The sequence below is a fragment of the Nycticebus coucang genome, chromosome 24 (assembly GCF_027406575.1).
Source record: "Nycticebus coucang isolate mNycCou1 chromosome 24, mNycCou1.pri, whole genome shotgun sequence".
In the NCBI taxonomy this organism is placed as follows: domain Eukaryota; kingdom Metazoa; phylum Chordata; class Mammalia; order Primates; family Lorisidae; genus Nycticebus; species Nycticebus coucang.
Genome location: NC_069803.1, coordinates 30,953,089 through 30,967,078, shown reverse-complemented (window position 1 = coordinate 30,967,078; position 13,990 = coordinate 30,953,089). Strand labels below are relative to the sequence as shown.

The following is a 13,990-nucleotide window of genomic DNA, read 5'->3' as shown; positions in this document are numbered from 1 at the left end:
TTGTGCGTACTATAGTATGATTGATGCTATTTAAGAGAATAGAATTTGGAGTTAGAAGGCATGTTTTGAGTGCAGGGGGCCTTCCCTGACTCTTTAAGGCACTCTTTACCACGTAACAGGTGCAGACGCTCGCACGTGCCCCATGGGGCACGTCTCCTTTTCAGGGACTCTTTATTTTGTCTTGTTTACTAGTTGTTAGTGCGTTGAGCTGCAGCAATAAAAAAAATACTTGGTAAAACATAGGAGCTTAATACGTCTTTATTGACTTTTTAAAATTAAAGAAATCATTAGGAAACTTAAACCCCGGGAAGCTGAATGACTTAATCAAGGTCATTCAGACTAGATAGTGACAGAGTTGTGCCTAGAACTTCAGATGAATCCTGATTCCAGTTCTAAGCCCTTTCTGCTGTATTTCTTAACACCTCAGAGAAATAGGGTAGGAAAAATAATATATATACATATTTTTTCTTGTCACTTAGTGATATGTAATGTATTATTTTCAGAGTTCTCTTTATTTTTTTATCAGTGCTGATAAAAACATAAGACTGGATGAGGTGGCTCCTGCCTGCAGGTGGATCCCTTGAGGCCAGAAATTCAAAATCAGCCTGGCCAACACAGCATGGCCCCTGTCTCTAAAAAAAAAAAAAAAGGTGTGGTGGCAGTGCCTATAGTCCCAGCTACTAGGAAGGCTGAAGCAGGAGGATTGCTTGAGCCCAGGAGTTTGAGATTGCAGTGAGCTATGATTATGCCACTGCACTCTAGCCTGGGCGACAGAGCAAGACTGCATCTTTGCAGTCAGTCAATCAATCAGTAACACACACATGTAAAAAGTACAAACCACGGGCTCAGTGCCTATAGCTTAAGCAGCTAAGGCGCCAGCCACATACATTGGAGCTGGCGGGTTTAAATTCAGCCCAGACCCGCCAAACAATGATAACAACTACAACCAAAAAATAGCTGGGCATTGTGGCGGGCAACTGTAGTCCCAGCTACTTGGGAGGCTGAGGCAAGAGAATCGCTTAAACCCAAGAGTTGGAAGTTGCTGTGAGCTATGATGTCACAGCACTCTACCCAGGGCGACAGCTTGAGACTGTCTCAAAAAAAAAAAAATATATATATATATATACAAACCATGTATGTAATTTAAAATTTTATTAATATTGCTTAAAGTGATACATTCCATCAGCTTGTTTTAATCATTCCACAGTGTGTGTGTGTGTGTGTGTATCAAAACATCACATTGTACCCCATAAATACATGGCAATATTTTTTATCGTGTAATTTTTTGTTTTTTAACTTGACAGATAATTATACATATTCATGGGATACATGTATTTTATGAGATTTTCATACAACATGTAATGATAAAATCAGAGTAATTAGGGTATCCATCACCCATTTGTGTTGGGAACCGGTGTATTTTGAAATATAAATCACAGTTAACTCCAGTCACCCTACTGTTCTGGGAATCACTAGCAGTCATTCCTTCTGCTATTTTTGTGCCCTTTAGCCGACCTCTCCTCATCCAGCCCATCCTCTGGTAACTCTCATTCTGCTCTCCTATAAGAGTCAATTACTTTAAATTATTTTAAAAAATGTTAAAGTAAAAACAAACAGGTAAAAATAACTTCAGTAATACATGTTATTTAACCTACTTTATCCAGACTGTCACTTCAGTATGTGGTCAACATAAAAATTGTTAATGAGATCTTCCCCAGGCATTTTTCCATACTCAGTCTTTGAAGCCCAGCATGTATTTAACATTGACAGCACATTTCAAGTGCTCCAGGTCACATGCGGTTGGTGGCTTCTCTGTTGAAACTGTACAGAATCACTGTTAGTGGAACATAAAAATGAAGGAACATTTTATTTTGCTTAGTAATATTCAGTTCTAAGGTTAGAGTTTGTGGTTGTGACCATTGTTTTTTTTCTTTCACGATTAGTGATTTTCATTGCACAATTAGGATTATTTTGAGTTTTGTGTAGAGTTGGGCAAAGAAATCTGATGTCATAAATTGTATGCCTTTGTGATGAAATGCTTTATTTTTTGTTTAAAGAATCAATGTCATCTCTTTTTGTAAACCATCTTAACCATTTTTAAGTGTACAGTTCTATAGTAATGCTTATTTTAAATAAGACCGTTTAGTCACTGTGCAAAACCAGCTCAACTTCTTAAAAATGGCCAGTAACAATTATAAAATACCCTGATAAAAAATGGGGAGAAGATTTGAACACTTTAACAGAGACCTTTAACAAAGGTCACTCTTTGGCCTATTTATTGTATTTAATTTTACCAATTAAAATCAATTGGTATGTCTAAGATTAAGAAGACTGGGAGGATAAACAACAAATGGACTTTCCCATGCTTCTGGTGGGAATTCAAAATGGTACAACCAGTTTAGTTTCATAATAAAGCCATGTCTACATTAGAATCTGTCATTCCACTCTTAGGCATTTACCCAGGAGAAATGAAGTGTGTCCACAGACAAAGACTTGACAGGGAGCAGCTTCATCTGTCAGGGTCCCAAACTGGAACAATCTGAATGTCTGAAAACCAGCTCGGCTTCTTAAAAATGGCCAGTAACAAGCTTAGTTATAAAATAACCTGATAAAAAATGGGAACAAGGTTTGAACACTTTGCCAAAGAAGATATATGGATGGCAAATAAGCACATGGAAAGGGGCTCCCTGCCATTAGTTGTTAGGGAAATGCACATTAAACTGTTAGCTTGTTTATAGAATCAGTGTCATCTCTTTTTGGTTTTCAGAGGTGAATAAACAAATTGTGATTGCAATCAGTGTAACCTGGCTTATTGTACCCTCAATGAATCCCCAACAATAAAAAAAAAAGAAAAAATCAATTAAAAAAAAATTGTGGTATATCTATGTAATGGAATACTGCCCAGCAATAAAAAGAAACAAACTTGGCAGAGGTGGTGGCTCATGCCTATAATCCCAGGGCTTTGGGAGGCCAAGGCAGGTGGATTGCTTGAGCTCAGGAGTTCAAGACCAGCCTGAGCAAGAGCGAGACCCCTAAAAATAGCCAGGCATTGTGGTGGGTGCTCATAGTCCCAGCTACTCAGGAGGCTGAGACCAGAGAATCACTTGAACCCAGGAGTTTGAGGTTGTTGTGAGCTATGACATCATAGCACTCTACAAGGGCAGCATAGTGAGACTCTGTCTCAAAAACAACAACAACAAAACCCAAACTGGGCTGCGTTTGGTAGCTCATGCCTGTAATCCCAGCAGTTTGGGAAGTTGAGGCAGGAGGATCACTTGAGCCCAGGAGTTTGAGGCTGCAGCGAGGTCTAATCGCCACACTATACTCCAGCCAGGGAACAGACTGAGACCCTACTTCAAAAATAAATAAAGGAAAAGGAACAAACTGTTGACACGTGCAGCAACATGGATGTTTTTCAGAATAACAATGCTGAGTGAATTAGACCAGACAAAAAGAATTTTTAGAAAAGAATAAGGTCAGGAATTTTCTTCTCCTTACATACCAAATACTGAAATGTAAAAACACCAGTGTTGAAATTGAGCTGTCAAAGCAGTATTCAGATTGAGTAATGAATTATCTTGGTTTTTAAAGCCCAGCAGATTGAATTTTCCATATCAAAATTCTTTTTTTTTTTTTTTTTTTTTGAGGCAAAATCTCTGTCAGGTTAGAGTACAGTGCACAGTCTTAGCTCACTGCATGCTTAAACTGTTGGGCTCAAATGATCCTCCTGCCTCAGGCTCCTGAGTAACTGGGACTACAATCAAGCACCACCACAACACCAGGCTTATTTTTCAATTTTTTAACAGTGACAGGGTCTTGCTCTTGCTCTTGCTCAGACTGGTCTCAAACTCCTGAGTTAGAGCGATCCTCCTGCCTTGCCCTCCCAGATGACAGGTGTGAGCCACTGTGACTGGCCCTTTTTTGTTTTTATGTTTTTGTCAGATTCAAGAGGCTGCTGTTGCTTTGGGGTGAACTTGGTATGTGTTACTTATCCAGTTTTAATTTAAGGTAGGCTTTTCTAGGTAAGGGGAAAGTTCTTGAGGTCAGAATGACCTTAGATAATTATGACCAGTGCCCTGAAATTGACTGTGTTCTGCTGTCTTCCGAGTGATGAGTTGGGTCAGCCTTTGGCCTGTTTATTGTCTCCTGGCTTTGTCTTGGTTTATTTTATCCAGGATTGATGTCAGCTTTGTGTATCCTTTTCTTTCTTTCTTTATTTTTTTCCTTCCAGCTTTTCAGGTTCGCTTCACTGTAGTAACTCTGAGAGCTGCTGTGTATCCTTGGAAACACTTCCTTTTTACTAAGCAGCCATATCCTATTCAAGCAAATTTCTTTTTTTTTTCTTTTCCAGACAGTTTCATTGTCACTCTGGGTAGAGTGCTATGATGTCATAGCTCACAGCAACCGTAAACTCTCATGAGATCCTCTTGCCTCAGCCTCCTGAGCAGCTGGAACTACGGGCATCCGCCACAACACTCAGCTAATTTTTCTGTTTTAGTAGAGATGGGGTCTCGCTCTTGCTCAAGCTGGTCTCGAACTCCTGAGCTCAGGCCATCCACCTGCCTCGACCTGCCAGAGTGCTGGGATTATAGGCACGAACCACTGTGCCCGGCCCTCAAGCAGATTTCTTATATTCCACCATTTCTGATGGCCTTGGCTTTACCTCCACTCATTTCCTTTGTCCTGTGTGTTCATTTACTATCACAACAGAATTGAGCTTTGGTGGGTCTGTGTCCTGACAATAAACGAGGATGGCTTTTCTTACAACTCATCCCAAAGCAGGTAGGAGTCAGCCTGGGGAGTTAGACCACTGCACTCTGGGTCAGAGCTGAGTTTTAGTTCTGACTCAGAGCCAGTTCTGTAACTTGTGCCTGTCGTTTAGCCCTTCCAAGGCTCAATTATTTGAGTCATAAAATAAAGAGGTTGTGCTAGAATTCTCAGCAATCAACTAATAAAGTTGTGGTTTGTCGTCATTTTATTATCGTTGCCTCCAGGTTTATAGTGATGATGAATAGGCGCAGCTTCTGTTCACGGAGCAGGCGGTGCCAAGCCCTGTGCTGACAGCTCCGTGAGCATCTCCACGCTCAGTCCTCACAGCAGTACCCAGGTGGTACGCGGTGTCCACTTTACAGGGTAGCAGGGAAAGTTGTTTCCTGAAGACTTGCAGCTGGAAAGTAATGGAGGCTGGTTCTGCATGCAGCTTGTCTGTCCCTTGTATGCTCAACCTTCGTGCTTTACTGCTTCCTTAGCACTCTGCAAATGTGGGGAAAGACACAGACAGAATCTTATTTTAGGAAGACATATACTTTACTTACCAGAATGTATCTGCCAGTCTACAGAATCCAGGCAGAGGTGCATCTTTCTAAACAGCCTGTTCTTTATGAACAACTCGATCTTAGATTCTTTTAAAAATAGCTTTATTGAAATACAATTTATATATTATATAGTTTATATGTACAGTCATTGGTTTTTATTGTATTCGTAGATAAATGCAACCATCAACAGTCAACTTTAGGTCTTTTTTTATCACCTCAGGATGAAAACTCAGCTGTGGCCCCTTATCTCCCCCTTTCTCCTTGGCCCTGAGCACCCACTAATCTACTTATTTTCCGTCTTTACCTGTTTCATATAAATGGAGTAGTGCAATATGTGGTCTTTTGTGATAGTTTCTTTCTCTTAGTATGATGTTTTGAAGGTTCATTCATGTTGTAGTATCTATAAGTAGTACATTGCTTTTTATGGCCAAATATTCCATTGTGTGAATACACACACAATTTATTTGTCTGTTCATCAGTTCATGGACATTTTAGTTGGTTCCATCTTCTGGCTGTTCTGAATAGTGCTGCTATCTGCATTTGTGTGCAGGTTTTTTTTTTTTTTTTTGTGTGTGTGTGTGTGTGTGTGTGTGTGTGTGTGTGTGTGTGTGTGTGTGTGTGTAGACAGTTGTTATATCTCTCAGGGATATACCCAGGAGTGGCATTGCTAAGTCAGCTGGCAACTCTGTGTCCAACCCAGCTCCCAGCTGCACTCTCTTACAGGAAGGGTTTGACTATTAGTGAGCAGCTATAGTTTGCACCCACATCTGCCAACCATAATACCGATCCTCTTGCCTCACTGTTTCCAGAGCAGACCTGCCTTTTCTAGGTGGCAGCCAGCCTTCTCTGCTTGTCTTCACGGGTCTCACGGCCTGCGATGCACTTTAGATCTTCTCACCAGCTCTCAGGAATGGACTTCACCTTTGTCTACATTCCCATTTTACTTACTTATGGGTAAGTTGTGATCAAGATAGTTGGTGGTTTTCTCACATGGAAAGTTGTCCTTTCTCAGATAACCGGTGAGAACTCCTGACCCAGTAGTTCTCAACTCTGGCTACACATTAGAATCACTCAAGTCCCTTAAAAACAAACCCAAGTCATACCTGCAGAGATTCTGATTTGTTTCATCTGGACTGAGGCCCCAGTGATCCACTTCTGCATCCTGGGTGGACAGTCAGTGGGCCTGCACTGGCCAGGCAATGGCTCCAAGGGCCTGTACCACTCACATCCCTGCATGTCGTGTGGCTGTCTCCCGTCCTGATTCAGGATCACTGAGACAGAGTCTCACTCTTTGCCAATATTGATAAATTTGCATCGGGTGCCATCTGTGAGCATCTAGGTGTTGATGTCCTGATCTTTCCCCACTGTGTTCTGCAGAAACTAGCTGTGGCTGTGTTTGCTCCCCTGTGCCACATAGGCTTTCTGGTGGGGTTGGCAAGCTCCAGCCATTTTAGGGAATCGTGAACACCTTTAGTCAAGAGTAGTGGTTGAAAATAGATTTCCCAGTAGTGCAGTGTCATTGCTTTCTGAAAACCTTCAAATGCCGCTCTCCTTCCTCTAGTGCAGGGGTCCTCAAACTTTAAACAGGGGCCGGTTCACTGTCCCTCAGACCTGGAGGGCCGGACTATTCAAAAAAAAAAAAAAAAAAAAAAACTGTGAACAAATTCCTGTGCACACTGCACATACCTTATTTTGAAGTAAAAAAACAAAACGGGAACAAATACAATCACACCGCCTCATGTGGCCCGCGGGCCGTAGTTTGAGGACCCTTGTAATAATAGTTCATATATTTTGAGTGTTTACCATGTTTTTGCCACTGTGAAAACAGCTTTCTGCTTATTATCTCATCTTTTTGATACATATTATTGAAGAGAAGTTTAAAGAAATCTAAGTAATTTACCCAAAGTCACATTCACATTACTAGTTCAGTGACGAAGCCAGGATTGAAACTTGGTGTTTCTTTTGGTTTTTTACCATGAGATAGTTAGCTATTTAGAACAGTAAATGCAGTTTAAAAATACCAAAAGGATAAGTAGTGATATCCCCTTCCACTCTGAGCTACTATAGCCAGTGTCTGTGTGTCTCTGCAGAGGGAGATTCTTCAAAGATGCACATAAGTGTGTATAATTTTCCTGTTCTTCCTTCCCATCGGTATTTATTGTGGACATTACTCTGCATCTGACTGGAACATTGTTTCTCAACAATGTATATGTTGATGTCTCTTTTTTTAAACATTAGATCCTCTTAGTGAGTATTGATGTTTCCTTTGATCTTACAAAATGCTTCGTCAATAACACGGCATATCTTAGCACTTTGCACAGCTGTGGAGGCCATTCTGCACATTACAGGGTGTGTGACGTCCTCCCTGCCCTCCATGTCCTGGATGCCAGTAGCACTCCATCGTGAGACGCAGCAACCAAAATATCTGCAGACAGTGTCTCATGTCCCCCGGGGCTGTGAACATTGCCTTGGTTGATAACCACTCTAATTTAATTCATCCTTAGGATAAATTTCCAGAAGTGAAATTGCTGAGTCTAAGGTGATAAGCGTTTAAAATGTTGATGGGACGTTATGGAGGGCTCCTGTAGTCCCAGCTACTCGGGAGGCTGAGGCAAGAGAATTGCTTAAGCCCAGGAGTTGGAGGTTGCTGTGAGCTGTGTGAGGCCACGGCATTCTACCCAGGGTCATAAAGTGAAACTCTGTCTCTACAAAAAAAAAAAAAATGTTGATGGGAGTTGCTAAATTGCTCTGCATAGAGGTTGTACTATTTTACAGGCCAACCAGTAGTATCTGAGGATATTTCCTCATTCTTACCAGCTAAGTGGTTTATCTAAAAATTTTTGCCATGTCACTGTAGTTTTAATTTGAATGTCTCTCTTTTCCAGCTGACCTTTTAAATGAGCACTTATCTGCTTGCTAGGCAGGTAGTGTTTTGTGGCTTATGGATTTTCTGCCTACTTGGTAATGCTTTCCTCTCTGCAGTAAAGTGATAACATGTATCATTTATTGAGATCTAGTACCTGGCAGGTGTGTGTATGCTGTGCTCTGGGAGTGTGTGCATCCCTTTGTGACTTAGCACACATTTTTGATAAAATGGCCCTTCTTTTACCTTTTGAGTTGGTACCTAGTCCAGCAGTCCTGTTTTCCTGTTAGGGGGAACCCCAGAGAGCTAGCTAAAAAGTAGGATTCTGTAAATTAGGAGTCATGTTGTCTTTGCCAAATACCCTGTGATGGGGTCAGAATTGGTGTAGGTACCCTGATTTGGATTACACTCTCTCTTTCCTAGGAGTCTGTTCTTTCACTTTTAACGGTCATCAAAGTTTGACATTTTGACCGTGTGCTTATTTCCTGCATGAGTGTCTCTAGGTGTGTCTGTCCACCCAGTGTCTAACACCTGTGTGGAGCTTGGCACAGATGGCGTGCCCAGTCAGTATTTGTTGAATGAATGAACTAGTCACTAGAACGGAGGCCACTGGGGCCCGTGGTCCAGACCTGCCATTCAGTGGACTGCAGACTTCAGTGAGCTTAGCGGAGGCTCTGTTGCTTCCTGAGACAAAGCCATCTTCCTTCCTAAAAGGCTCAGCCTTGGTTTTATATTTTTCTCAGGAACATTTGGGCTATTGCAGGAACTTTGGTCCAAATGGTTCTCAGTGAGCTTGGCTGAAATCAAGGTAATGGGCAAATACTGCTCTGAGTTAGTGGCTCCCCCAGTTGCACTCTTAAGGGGTCATATTGTGTTCACTTGAGGCAAAATGATACCTTCTCTAATGAGCCGTTATCTAAAAATTGTGGTTTGAGTTCTGATGTGAGAGATTTTCTGATTTCAGACATCAAAGTCTGGGTTCAGGGGCCTAAAGACACAGGGACTTGGGGCTTTAATCATTTTTCTACTGATCCAGAGAAGTTTGAAAACTTACTTGATAACTGCGGTTTGCTCTGCTTCTAAGAATTTGTGTGAGGATCGTGTAGTATTGGCTACATAACTAGCTTGGCCAGTTTACTGTTCTCTGTTCTGGAGGCTGGCACTGGGGACAGGAGCCCAGGGGGTGAGTTGGGACAGCAGGGAAGAGGTCACTGTCTCCGAGGAGAGCGAGCAGCTGGGTCATAGTGGCATACTGTGTGAGGGGTCGAATGACGTGTAGGCCTTGCGGGCTGTGGTCTCTGTCACATATTCTTTCGTGTCTTAAACATCTCTTTAAAGATTTAAAAGTCATCCCTAGCTGATGAGCGTTATTTAAAAAAATGGGTTGTTGTCAGATTTGGCCTGTGGGCTGGGTTTTATCAACCCCTGAACTAGGTGAAGAAATTAGTTTATTGCTACATGTGTTTACACTTATGTTTTGGAGACATGAACCCAGAATAACCTTGCAAATTCTTGGTTAGTTGTGATCCAAAGCAGTGTGATCTGGCATGGCCGTCAAAGTGACCCTTAGGATGGTCACCTTGGGTCTGCGGAGCTCAGGGTAACCTTGGCCAGTGGGATGGAGGGCGCTTGCTGCCTTTTCCCCATGGGAACACTGGCTAAGGGAAGCAGGGAGGCAGAAGAATGGAACGGGGGTCGCCCTATATGGGTGTGAGGCATGTGGTGATTCAGATGCCAGGACCTCTTCTGGAACGTAGTGAGAAAGCTGCCTGTGCAGTTTAGCTGGTTTATAAAATTGAAAGAGCAGGTCCGTACCTTGGATTCTGAGAAGAACATCATATTCTGGTGCTTGAATCCAAACCCCTGTGGTTTTTCTCTAATCGCAAGTTGTTCTGTAGAGCAGGCTGGCGTGAAGGAAGGTACTTGATTTCGAGGTATGCGGTTTGGGAGACGGGACAGTTGGAGAGCAGGGAGAGCAGGGGCTCGCAGGCACACGTGCTGGTCCGCCTGCTCGGCCACTCACTAGTTGTGTGGCCAGGGAAACTTAATCTTCTTTCCCTCAGCAGCCTCACCTGGGAATGGTGCTGGTAATAACAACTCTTCCTTGGAGTTGTGAGCATTGGTGAGGACTGTGTGAATGCTTACTGGCTCGATGCTCATCATGTTGTAAGCATTCCATAAACGTTAGCGATAGCAGTGAAAATGTGAAAGTGGAAGAAAATGGAAGAAGTGGGGGACCCGAAACAGCTGGCTGAACACCGTGTCCATGTTTAATTACTGGGTCTGTCTAAAAGTAACAGGCTGCGCAGAGGAACTGGGTCTGTTCCTCCCTCCCTTAGCTTCCTGATTTGTAAAGTAGAAATCACACACGTTGTGGGGTAACCACATGAGGTAACATGTGAAGGGCCTTTAGTTTTCTAAAGCATTGGATAAAATTTAAGGTGAAGGCTGTATGTTACTTGTACTATATCTTGAACTTCTAAATGTGTCGGAAAAGCCAGAAGGCGAAACCGGACCGTTTCCAGTGAGACTTGAGAGGCTGCTCCCAGTTCAGAATTTGCATAGGTTACTTATAATTTGGAAGAAGTGATAGAAAATTGAAATACTTTTGTGAGATACTTGAAATAGTAGAATTTAACAATGAGTGGCCAGTACGGGGAGATAGGCTGAAGGATTTGTAGAAAGTGTGACAGTATCTTGCAAAATTAAAAATGTGCATTTTCTTTCCCCCTGCAATTCCATTTCTAGGAATTTGTCCTGAAAATATATTTGTCATTTGTACTAAATCATGCATTCACCTCTCATCACATTATTTATGACAACAAAAAAGTGGGACTATCTGTGTCTAGCCTTCAGAGATGGATTACATTACGGTGCCTTCTTTGCATTCTTACAGTTGAAAACTGTGCACCTGCAAGGGAGGGGCCGGGTCCTGCCTGTTGATGGAATACCTTCCAGGATACCTTAAGCTGAAAAAACAAAAAACTGGTGAACAGCAAAGTGCATTATATGCCATTACTGTTGCCTGGCCTGGGGCAGGGCTGGAGCAGTGTGGGAAGGGCAATTGGGGTTTCTTGAATGAGCATAGAATACCTTGGGAAGAATTAGAAGTTCATAATGAGGCTGATCTGTGAAGAACTCTGGGCATCTGGGGGACAGGTTAAGAGGGAGAGTTACTTTTCGTAGCATACCCTTTTTATCTTTTGAAATGTGTCTCATATACATGTATTTGCCTTTCAGAAATCTTGAGTGAGGGCAGGTGCATGTGTATCCTTGGGGCTGATACTGCAGCATTTCCTCCCACCTCCTTGGCGGCCACCTGCTGCTCTGCCCTATCCCTTTGACCTTGACGTGAGAAGCTGGCCCTGCCTGTGGGCTCACCCTGCATGTTGATGTTTCTTCTTTTGATTTATGTGACTGACAGTGCTTCTTTTTCTACCCCCAGCTTTGGCAGCATGTAAGCAGCATTTTGCCAAGAACCCAGGTCACCACTGAGAAAGGGGAACTTTGGGAGAAAATTATCCAGAGGAAACTAATGCCAAAGGCGTCTGGAATTACACTCACCTCAGGCAGCATGAGACTTTGTGTGCCAGTATCTCTGTCCTGCTGGCAAAGCCCGTAGCTCTCCAGGTAGCAGGGTCCTGGGAGCAGCGAGAGCCAGGAGCCTCTGTCAAGGGAGAATGGAGCCAGCTACGAACCCTCTACAATGAACACGATTTTCAGCTTACGAAGGAATTTAAGTGAAATAATTATTTAATATCCACATATTCAGTTCAAAAGCCTTCTATGCGAAGAGCCAACAGGAGTTATCAGGATTTTTCTGGCACCAAGGCGAACTCTTCTTGGTACTTCTGGCAGTGACAGAGCTGCAAGACAGATTTATCTGCTAAATGTTCTTGGGCAAGGAAAAAAGTAAAACCTGTGGAAGCCGCATCAGGATAGCAGAGCACAGACCCCTCCCTCCCTGGCTGCTCACTTGTACAGGAACACAGCCTGGACTTGGATGCTTCTGCTGAGGAGTATCTGCCTCGTTCACCACCCAAGTTCGTCTGCTTGGCGAGACCTGGCGTTTTCAGCTGCCTCTCATGGTCTTTTTCTCCAGTCATTCTCTTCCCAAGGCTTCTGTTCAGACTCTTGAATGACGTGAACCTTGGAATGGAGTTTGTTGCCGCTCGGGGACCTGCTTCCTTTTCCAGACTGGCACTGTTGGAAAGGACCATCTGAAGGCTGCTGTTTGTTCTCGGGCTGGAGGGCGCTGGCCTGCTGGACGCCCACCATGCTCCTCTTGCTGCCTTTCGACAGCCTGCTGGTCAGCCTCCTGGGCATCTCCCTGACTGTGCTCTTCACCCTCCTCCTCGTCTTCATCATAGTCCCGGCTGTGTTTGGAGTCTCCTTTGGTATCCGGAAGTTCTACATGAAAACTTTGTTAAAAATCTTTGCGGTGAGTTGTGCTGTTAAGAGAGGTTACTTCACAGAGGAAGGAAGATGTGCTTCTAGCAAAAAGAATTGTTCTGCCGGTTGTTACTTCTTTATTGGATATGGAGAAAATTGAGAGAATGAGAAGTGGCCTTTTGAGTAAAAAAGAGCCGTTAGCAGTCTTCCTTACTACGCTAAGGCGCTTGTGTGTTTGATTCATGCCACAAAAGGGACCTACTGCATGACCACATCTCCCTCACCTGTTTATTACAGCGAGTGACAAGGAATTATTGCTAGACCCACCACTGTAGAGCAGACGCCCAGGCTCAGAGCTGCTGAGCATTTATCCTAAGTAGGTTCTTGCATTGCAGACAAAAAGAATAAACAGAAAAGGGCATTGAATTTTTTGCTTACTTAAAGATAGAAGGAGATAACAAATTTCTGAACTTAACCTAATGATACCGTTGAACAAAACTGGTCTCATTGTAAAGGAAATGTGTAAAAAGTAATGTTTTTCTGGAAGTTGATCCCCTACCACAAGACTTTTATTTTTTTATTTTTTTGTAGAGACAGAGTCTCACTGTACCGCCCTCGGGTAGAGTGCCGTGGTATCACACGGCTCACAGCAACCTCTACTCTTGGGCTTATGCGATTCTCTTGCCTCAGCCTCCCGAGCAGCTGGGACTACAGGCGCCCGCCACAATGCCCAGCTATTTTTTGGTTGCAGTTTGGCCAGGGCTGGGCTTGAACCCGCCACCGTCGGCATATGGGGCCGGCGCCCTACTCACTGAGCCACAGGCGCCGCCCCCACAAGACTTTTAATATCCGTTCAGGTATTTGGTAAATTACTTGTAGTCTCTCTATTTTTAGCAGATACCAAATCTATAGGAATTTTTTCTATAATTGAGATGTTGTATAATTTGAGATGTGCACTCATAATAGTAAAAATAATACATCATTTGTCCGTTAGGGCTTTCAGAATTTTTTTTTTTTTTCATTTGCCTTTGGTTCCTTATAATTCTATGGTGGACAGGGAAAGTATCTACATTTATCAATGAAGAAAATGACTTCAGAGTGATTAAGTGAGCTGTATGAAGTGTTACATTGGCTTTGGGAAATATTTTTACACATGTCATTAAGTCTCAGGTTTTATCTTTTATAGTATTCTTATTCCTACGAGTATTTGATTTTTTTGACATTTTAAGAAATTGAGGTGAAATTGACAACAACATTAACCATTTTAAAGTGAACAGTTAATTGGCATTTACTGTAGTCACAATGTTGTACAGCCACGTCTGTGGTAGGAACAGAAGGCTACTCTTACCTGTGGTAGTATTAGGTGCAAGCTGGATTTGGCCAGACTGGCTTTAGACCTTGAAATGTTTGTCTGTGTGTT

General features: G+C 42.8%; 1 protein-coding gene across 5 annotated transcripts in view; it reads left to right on the top strand.

Annotated features, from left to right (window-relative positions):
- The window catches only part of GPAT4 (glycerol-3-phosphate acyltransferase 4), a 48,352-nt gene that overhangs the window by 12,219 nt on the left and 22,143 nt on the right, over positions 1-13,990 (top strand). For 4 of the 5 annotated variants that reach the window (XM_053578398.1, XM_053578399.1, XM_053578396.1 and 1 more), the window contains one exon: positions 11,624-12,619. In XM_053578398.1, the coding sequence (XP_053434373.1) occupies positions 12,455-12,619 (165 nt within the window). In that variant the 5' untranslated portion in view covers positions 11,624-12,454. Of the gene's footprint in view, positions 1-11,623; positions 12,620-12,818; positions 12,947-13,990 lie in introns of those variants that run through there. The other variant, XM_053578400.1, reaches the window with a different exon arrangement.